At 35.6% G+C, this 10,408-nt stretch overlaps 1 protein-coding gene across 1 annotated transcript; it reads right to left on the reverse strand.

The window, feature by feature from the left end:
• Positions 1 to 2,847: 2,847 nt before the first annotated feature.
• LOC139040880 (olfactory receptor 5M9-like) lies at positions 2,848 to 3,780 on the reverse strand. Its single transcript, XM_070488600.1, has one exon. The coding sequence runs from the start codon at positions 3,778 to 3,780 to the stop codon at positions 2,848 to 2,850; it is 933 nt and encodes a 310-aa protein (XP_070344701.1).
• Between the last annotated feature and the right edge of the window lie 6,628 nt (positions 3,781 to 10,408).

Below are 10,408 nucleotides of genomic sequence, written 5' to 3' on the forward strand. Positions count from 1 at the left end.
AAGAGATTTATTCTCTCACAGTTCTGGAGTCTAAAGTCTGAAATCCACTTATTGGCAAGACCAGGCTCCCTCTGAACCTCCAGGGTGGGATCATTCCTCGCCTCTTCCAGGTTCCGGTACCCCCAGGCACTCCTTCGTTTGTGGCAGCACGAATCCAACCTCTGCCTCTGTCTTCACATGGCCATCTTCTCTCTATGTCTGTCTCCAAACTTCCTTCTGCTTATAAGGACATCAGGCATATTGGATTAATGGCCCACCCTACACCAGTATGACCTCATCTTAACTAATTACATCTGCAATGACCTTATTTCCAAATAATGTTATTATGAGGAACTTGGGGTTAAGGCTTTAACATACCTTGTTTGAGGACACAAATCAAGCCATAATAAGCAACAATAGCTACAGATGTACATTGGCTAAAATGTTTGATGGAAGCTCACTTAGTCTACACCTACAAACACATTACAAAGAAAATGGCTAAGAATTATTAAGCCTAAGAAAGAATCTTGTAAGTATCTGAAAATTCTAGTAGAAAGAAGTGTCCTATAAGTTGGGACAAAAGGGATTCATAGCCAACTAATGTGACAAGTGGAGACTGTGACAAGTCCAAGGACTGATCAGGCAGTGAGGCAAAAAAGATATAACCTAATATCTACGACCAGAAGGTTGAGTTTTTATCTCCTTCTGATTTATACAGATCATCAGATGCACTTCACTCAATACCAGAATAGGCAAGCATCTGAGGAGACCTGATGGTCCTCAAAGCAAAATTTGCCTTAGAAATTAGTAGATGCAGAGGTCAGATGCCCAGGCTCATGTTTCTGGAAGCTATTATAAGAACTCTTGGAGGGAGGATTAAGATTTTGGCTAAGCGCTATCACAAGGGAACCCCCAAAATATCTTGACTTAATAAGATAGAATTTTATTCCTTTCTCAGGCAACAATGTGAGTGAGAGGTTTGGGTAAAGCAATTAGACTCAATATATGGCTTCCATATATGAGTCTAGGGCAACCACTTCAGTGACAACATTTTCAAGTGGGAAGGGGGAGGAAAACGTCCAGATCTAGTAGCTTTGACCTTGAGGAGATGACCCTTAGGTCGTATACATAACTTTCTATTGAGAGCTCATTGCCGACATTTCATAAAAAGGTCATATACTTGGCCTGAAGGGAAGATGGGAACTGTGGTCAATAGCTGAGTGGTCAGTGCTTTATTGCCAGAAGCAAAAATGAAATAGCAGAGACTAAGGAATATCTGCCATAAGGATTCCAGAAAATATGATCTTAGAATGTCAGGTTATATTGTCAGTCTCAGTGAAAGCAGTTGCTCCTTGAGCAGCCCTACACTTTGCTCCTGACATTAACACTTTAGAAGCCAATGTGGGTGGTTCAAAATCATAAAAAAAACTTTGTTAACATAATTTCTAATGCAAACCAATGGTACCCTTTCTTCATGCTCAGCATCTAAAGTTACGAAGGAGAACTCTCCTCCCCCTACCACCATCTGCCTCTCTTCAGATCTATTTAAGGGGTAGTTGCCCACAGTTAATTAGTAAATTAGCCAGAGTAACAATACTCTGCGTGAATTAGTCTATCTTGCCAGTGGTTTTACCACGACTGTATGCTACTTCTCAGTCCTCCTTCACATCCTCAATTGTACATCCCCTTTAATTGGATTAGCAATTACCCAAAAATAAACTCACTCATCAGGAATAACTTCTAATATCCATTTTCCTTTATCCTGGTAAGTAAGCAAGAGTAATCAAGGGTAGACAAATTTTTATTCTACCTGTAGCATGAATGGAAAGTAGATTAAGTATGCTATAGATGCACCAATCTAGATAAATGGAACAGTAATCTTTGGAGGATTCTCAACCAAGCCCAAATGGGATACTATTTTGAACTATATTGATCACATCTGAATGCATGATCAGTATAAGAGCACTTAGTTAAACAGTGCTTCTAACCTGGTAGATCCACTCTAGGCACTGAAAGTTCGATTTAAGTTGCTAAGTAAAGAACCAAAGAATGTAGCATTAGTGAGAAGAAACTGGAATCAAACAAGAGTTTCAAATCATTTTCAACAAAAGGTTTAACAGGACAATGTAGTATGGCCAAAGGTCAGATTTTAATATCAGAAAATTCATACCAGTTCATTTTTTTATTATGAGGAGGAGAGGAAGCAATTTGTCAGAGATATTTCACCCTTTTAACATCAAGAAATGTATATCAGAATCCAAACCTGGGAATAGAATTAGGATAATTAAATGGATTATTAAAAGATAAACATTGTTAACTATTGAACAATGCATACTCAGGACAAATCTTGTGATTGTATTGAGAAAATAGTTAAAGATTCTGAATACAATTTTATTTTCAAAAATCCATGTATACATAAGCATTACAGGACAGTTTAGGTAAATCAGGGTCCATCAACATCCTGTAGTCATGGAAAAGAGTTGAATTCTTATTCTTTTTCTCATGAAATTATGTATTTCACGAGAAATCTAGGTCAAGCAGCATGTGTATATAGAAAATATTCTAGGACGTCATGTTTGACTCTAAAAAGGGTACCTGAAAATTATCATTTCTTTATCTAAACTTATTTATAATTTCCTCAGTACAATTTTAAATACATTGTGAATAACACTAATATGTCAGTTACAATAATATGATTATATATGTAGGATAAAGCAGGCTTAGTAATTAGAGTCCATTCATGGGATAAAGCTTTAGGGTGTTAGATCGGACCTTTTACTGTTTGTAAGTGTTGGCTTTAGAAAGTCCTTCTTCAGCTAGAACTTTTACAATAGGTAGCAGCATCGTATAAAAATATCTATTGCAGTTTCACTGCCCCAAGTTTGCTTTGATGATTGCTTTATTGACAGCCTCTTTTACATCCTTGTTTCTCAAACTGTAGATCATAGGATTCAGCATGGGGATCACTGTGGTATAAAACACAGCCACCATTTTCCCCTGCTCCACAGAATCTTCAGTGGGTCGTCTTAGATACATGAATATCAGAGTCCCATAAAACAGGCTAACAGCTGTCAAGTGGGACCCACAAGTGGAGAAGGCCTTTCTCCTCCCATCAGCAGAGGGCATGCGTAGCACAGCTATTACAATGAGAGCATAGGAGGTGAGGAGCACTGAGAGAGAATATGTCAAACTAATTCCAGCAATAACAATCATCGTGTATTCTTTGATGTGGACACCCCCACAGGCAATCTTGATGAGAGGAGGGTCTGCACAATAAAAGTGGTTGATTTCAAAGTTTCCACAGAAGTACAAGCCATATGTCCACAGTGTGCATATTAGACTCACAGAGAATCCGTAGACATAAGGTACAGAGATGAGTCGAACACAGACAATCCTGGACATTTTACTGCCGTAAAGTAGAGGTTTGCAGATGGCCATGTAGCGATCAAAGGCCATCACCGCCAAGATATAGACCTCCACGTGGACAAGGGCAATGAAAAAGTGACACTGCACCAAACACCCAACATAAGAAATGGTTTTTGTCTCTGATAACAAGTTTTCCAGCATTTTGGGGGTGACATTGGAAGACAAGCACACATCCACAAAAGACAAATGACTCAAGAAAAAGTACATAGGGCTCTGAAGCTGGGGACTGATGCTGATCAAAATGATCACACCAATATTCCCTAACAGAGTGATCATGTAAACCAGTAGGAACACCACAAAAAAGAGAACTTTAAGCTTCTGATGACTGGTCAACCCCAGAAGAATAAATTGTGTCACATCCGTGAAATTTGGCATTGCCTTCACATAAGCTCAATGTGTATTGCCTAAGGACAAATAAAAAGCATGAATGTCTTTGTTCTATTCTTGAAACTTTTTTTTTCTACCAATTACTTCTCTGCTTTCTTTCTTTTTATTTTTTGAAGATTGGCACCTGAGCTAACATCTGTTGCCAATCTTCCTTTTTTTCCTTTGTCTTCTTCTCCCCAAAGAGCCCCAGTACATAGTTACATATTCTAGTTGTAGGTCATTCTCGCTCTGCTATGTGGGATGCTGCCTCATTGTGTCTTGATGAGCAGTGTTAGGTCTGTGCCCAGGATACAAACCGGTAAAACTCTGGGCCACCAAACGGAGTGCATGAACATAACCACTCGGCCATAGGACTAGCCCCTTCTGGAAAATTTTGAGTCACACTTATCATTATTATAATTCAAATAATTAAAAAATCAATGCAGATTTTACACAATGTACAAGATGAGACTATATAAGCATAATGTTATGTTTAATAAGTCTCATAAGTAGTTACAATCAAAGTTTATCAGTTTTCCATCAGTAAAATAGGCTATTACATTCATTGCTAATGTATATTATTAAAATTAGACATTTCTATTTTGCTAAATTATTACAATATGATATCATCACAGAGCTCAAATATGATCAAAGCCAGACTAAGCTTTGTCAGTGGTAATTGGTGTTACAATTTAGTTATCGACATAATTATCCTCCATGATGCCACATATGATATCATATGCTTTCAACATATGAAATCCCTAGTCATCTTATTTTGTTTAGCTAAACATTATGCTTGTTTGATTGCTACTACACTTAGAGGTAATAGGATTTAACATCACAGGCTCTGTCACTTGTAAACTACAAGTGGCTCAATCACCTAGCACATACTATCAACATTATGTCAATAGATAAAGGTCATGAGGCAAAGTTTAGGTGAAAGGTTTTTTTTTTTCTTTCTGATTTTTCTCCCCCAACCCCCCCACCCCCAGTACATAGTTGTATATTTTAGTTGTGGGTCCTTCTAGTTGTGGCACGTGGGATGCCATCTCAACGTGGCCTGATGAGCAGTGCCAGGTCCATGCCCAGGATCTGAACCAGAGAAACCCTGGGCTGCCATAGTGGAGTGCAGGAACTTAACCACTCGGCCACAGGGCTGGCCCCTAGGTGACGTGTTTTAACAACCACTGTGTCAGTTCAGGTTTCTCTGGTTTTCAGAAGCAATCAATTCAATTTCTAATTATTGTATTCAAATTTAATGTCACTACAAGGAAAATGTTCCTCTCCAATATTTTCTCCTTTTAATACACTTCCCCAGTTTACTTCTTCCAAAAAGTAAAAACTTGACATGGATCTTAAGGATGTGTCTGCAGGATTAGAATCATCTTGGGAATTTAAATTCTCAATAGGAACAGTGTTTGAGGAATGCAGCACTGATTTATAATTGGGCTTCTGTTTATACTTGCTTATAGTAAGTCATATTATAAACATTAAAGGCAATTATATGTCAGATATATTTGTTATATATAGAAATATTCTAAATTTTGGAAATATGAAGATAAGATATACAAGATTCTGGTTTGCATCAGGATCTCTTCTTGTTAAAAAGAAGTAAGTAATAAACAAATATACAAATTAGATACCTTACAGAGTGGAGCTGCTATGAGAAAGCTATAGCCTGCTAGTAAGATAAGGAATAAAGGGAGGTGAGGTGCAGACAGAGTGATCAAAGAAGATCTCTCTGAAGAGATGGTTTGAGTTAGTGAGAAGAGCCCACTATGCAGACATATGAAGGAAGATGGGAATGCAGATGCAAAAGCTCAGAGGAGGGAATAGTAGCTTGGCATGTTGAAAAAGAGTGCTGCTTGAGATATTCCTTTATATATTAAAAAGTATATGAGCTCTGATTCTATCATGACACCCTCCAATTAGTAGCATAGTGAATTTGGGAATTTAATTAATCTCTATGAACTATTTTTCACCCCTAAAATGCTTAATACAGAAATTAAATATACTATACCTAATATAAACTGAATGTATAACATAATAGACACTAAAGTTTTAGCTCTGAACTAAGCTTCCCTTTTCTATAGATTTCCAATGGTACTATTATATTGTTTTAAGTATAAAACAATAATAAAAAAGCATCAAGGCATCTAAAAAGCATAAACTAGTACCTCTCCAATTTTATTTCATGTATAATGTGTGTATTTCTCCTCCTTACACATAATTATTAGTTCTGTGGTAGTGTCCTTAGTCTCATTTATTTTGAAAGTCTTAAACTGTCCAGCTTGTTTGATACCTTTAACAGATATTCAGGAATATATTCACTCATATGATTTTTTTAAAGTATACTGATATTTAGATAAGCTTCATATATCACATTACAATATTCCAGTATTATTAAAACGATCCAAGAAAGATTACTGTAGGGGCAACAGTTTCAACTTTATAATATTAGTAAGAACAGCTAACTTTTATTGAACGCTTACTAAACATTTGCATGTGGAAGTCCTATGATACAGGTTCTATTAGCATCATCACTTTACAAAAGAGGAAACTGAAGCACTGAAAGACTAAGAAGGTCTCCCTGGGTCAGTTGTCTGCTATGTGATGAGATTGGGATGCAACACAATTAATTTTGACTCCAGTCTTGTACTCTTAATAACTTTATATTGCTGGTCTTTTGATAACCTATTTTGCTATTCTATGTCTTTATGTTTAAATTTCATTTTGATTATCCTCCAAGACACAAGAAAGTTGTTCTTCTAGTATTTCATCTTTGAGGCTCTAGGATAGCATTGTGTGACCCTGAAACAGGCTGAACTACAGAGATATTGGACCACTTCCTCTCCCTACTCCCTGAAGTTTAGGTATCCCATAAACTTGAGATCAGGTAACCAAGTGACTTCTGAGTTAGAGCCAATTTATCATAGACATGTGCATCACTTATCAAGGCAATTGAGAAGATAGAATGTATAATTTACAAATAAGGAACTCTATTTTTATCAACCTTTCAGGAATTTCTCTTGAAGCAAAACAGTGAAGATATAATTACTGGTCCAATTAGTCCCACTGATGCAATATCTTCAACTCTATTCACATGGATTTTAAAACAACAATATGAACATCAACAGTCTTGGTAGAGAAGAGTCAAAGGGTAAGAAATGAGGAATAAAAAATTTGCAAGTCATGTTTGCTCGTAACAATGAGCTTGTAACAAGCTCATTCTCATGATGTTTTGAATAAAAAAAACTCTGGATAGAAATAAGAATATTTCCCAGTAATATAATTCCACACAAAAAAACACTGTGATAATGAATAAGTCTACAAATAAGGTCTCAGTCTTCTCTTCAAAATATAAATAAAAATTAAAAGATTTCACTGCATTCATTTGTACTGTAAACCATATACAATTTGTACACCTACCTTCGGCAAAAGAGAACAGCAGATCAAAATTTCTCACTATTTATAACTGAATCTTCAACATGAGAACATTGAGAGCATCTCCTTAAGCAACTGTCCAGGTAATTATGAAAGAAATACTGATTGAAATTCTAGAAATATCTCAGGGGTAGGAGGAGTTAAGGAGTGTTAATTGGAAGAATAATTCTTGTAATAAAATTATGAAATCTAAATTCTTGATGTCATGGAATAAACTCTTACCTTCACACAAATTCTTACCTGTTTCATTCACACTCAACAGTTATGCATCTCAGGAAAATATTCTTGGTTTGCATCACATGCAATTTTGATCAGTCACTTTCTTTTCTGTTGTGCTACAGTTCCAATGAGCAGCGTCTGTCAGGATGTACAATCACACAATTCATGCCTTATGCTCCTCATAGTTTTTTTTACAGTTGTCAGATACCTCGACAGTGTAAATCACCTGGGAACATCTAGGGAGAATGAGTACAAGTAGAGGTCATTGGTGAAGTAGTCGATTATAGTGAACAATTTGTCTCGCTGAATTTAGGCTTTTCTGGGGGTCAGTAGAGAATTGACTTTGAAGTCAGGCAGATCAGGAATCAAACCTTGGCTCCCCAACTTCAACCACATGACCTTGGGTAAGTAACAATTCTCAGCATCAATACTCATCACTAGAACGGGGAAACTACTATCTTACAGTGTGATGTGAGGATCTCCAATAATATAGATGTGACTCTCAGCACAATTCCTATCCCATATGCAACACTCAAAAAAATTGAAATTATTTGTGCAGTTTCCCCACAAATCAGTTTACAATTTTATGACCTGACAACCTCTATAGTATTGTGATTAATATTATCATTATGTTGAAGAAAAAAATAATTCATATGTTAAATAGTGATGAGGTTAAGATTCTCAACCCAGTTTAGGTAGCTAGTAAGTTAAAGAACGAGAGTGCCAACCTAGATTGTTATAACTCCAAATTATATACGAATTACATTTATTTAGTCTGGAAGATTGCGGGAAAAAATTATACACAGGCAAAGTTTTCCTCTGCATTCTTCAGCCACCAAGTACCCAGAACTTATGAGTCCCTTCTCAGTTATTATGGAGAAAGTCCATGAGGTGACCTCATTACCACCAGGGAATTCTGATGTAATATGCACTCACCCAAGGAAATGTGCATCTGAAAAAAAGAAAGTGTGTGTGTGTGTGTGTGTGTATGTCAGAGAGAGCAAGAAATAGAGAGATTGACAGAAAGAGATAAATATGCTTTATGGTTAGCTGTTGGAGATCCTTAAATGTAATGAAGTTGAAAGATTTAGAAATAAATGTAACAATAAGGTCTATGTTTAAAAGTATTTTATGGAAATATTCTGAATTTTTAGCAAATGGCTAAATTGCTTTAAGTTCTGGCAAGGAATTTAGGCTGATGGAAATATGAGCCAGAAGAGAGCTCAAAGATCAGAGAGTACAAGCCAGAAGTTAAATAGATGAAGTGCAAAAAGTGACTTCTCCAAGGTCACCAACAGATTAATTTGAAATTTGGAAACTCAAACCAGAAACAGGGTTTAAGCATTGACCTTGGCATCATAGATCTTGATGTTACACTCTCCAAAATCTAACTAAATAACTTTCCAAAACAGTAAGCAGAGAAAGGATTTCACATACGAAAATAAAGAGATAACAAAGGTCGTCCAAATCTACCTGCTAACAAACTATTAAAATGCTTTAAAATTTTATTTTGAATTCTTATCACACACACACAAATTAACTATATCTGGTGATAGATGCTAACTTAGAATTATGGTCGTGATCCTTTCTCAATGTATACAAATATTGAATTATTATGTTGCACAGCTGAAAATAATAAAATGTTATATGCCAATTATATCTTAATAAAAATTTTTAAAAAGTATTTTGAAATTTACTAGTCATCAGCAAATAATTTGACATTTCAAGAATTCCTCAATATGTGGTTTTATTACCAAAACAAATAACTTTTATCTCATCTCAAAAGTAACGTTAAGCATGTTAGCTCTTAAATTCTTTAGGGAGCTTAAATTTTGCAACCATAGACACAGGAATATAATTTAATCTAAAATAGAATGTGTGACATGCAAATAGCTTTAAAGTGTTGCCCAATACATATGTGTGTATATGAAAATAAGTTCATATTTATTTCTAGTTTCTCTTGAGGAAAATAAAAACTCAAAACCAGACAAAAAGAATGCTTTATTCCCATATTGCATCAATTTTGTTCTATAGATGTTTCTTGGCAGATAAATTTGTAATTAATGAAATGTGTAATTTAAATGTGTGTATTTCATTTCTTTACTTGTCTTCTACAACAAAATAAAAGATCATCTATGTATATATATGTATGAATACACTTTTGTGTGTATGTATGCAAATATTTATTTATTTGTCTGGGGACACAGAGACCAAAGGAAGTCCAAGTGACAAAATTGTTGCCTCATGCTTGTACTTCCTAAAAATGAAGATCAAGTGTGAATCAAATTATGTTAATATATTATGGCAGGACATGTCATTTTTTAACAACAAATAGGCCATTCTAAATGCTTTATTTCTTTCAAATACAAAAATTATTTAAAAATATTTAAGTTCCATATCTTAGTAGCAGATGCGCAAAATGTAATTTATTAAGTGGAATCTGGAGAACTGCACTTTCAAAATGGCACGTCTATCCACTAATTCTACCCACTCTTCAGTAAGACTGAAAACACTTTGGTGGGGGCACGTGTGAAGTGCACAATTCAGTCCCTGGCAACATTGCAGTTGAAACATGGTGGTTACTGGAATCTGTAAAAGAGAGACACTTACCATATTGTGTCTTGTAAACACTAAAAATGTAAAAAAGAATTAAACACAATAGCATTGCTATTTCTAAAGCAATACTCTCAGTATAGACCCAGCCTTCACATTGAAAGAAGCCTTAAACATTAAACAATCTCATAACCATTAGACAGATGGCTATTTTCACGGCCTCATGCCAGATGACTAAATGAAATATATTATTACTTTTCTGCCCCAAATTATTCTCTAAGTGGGGAAATTCATAAGTATTTCCCAAATTCTTCCACTTCATTTTTTTTTTTTTGAGGAAGATTAGCCCTGAGCTAACATCTACTGCCAATCCTCCTCTTTTTTGCTGAGGAAGACTGGCCCTGAGCTAACATCCATGCCC

This window comes from Equus asinus, chromosome 17 (genome assembly GCF_041296235.1).
Source record: "Equus asinus isolate D_3611 breed Donkey chromosome 17, EquAss-T2T_v2, whole genome shotgun sequence".
Classification (NCBI taxonomy): Eukaryota; Metazoa; Chordata; class Mammalia; order Perissodactyla; family Equidae; genus Equus; species Equus asinus.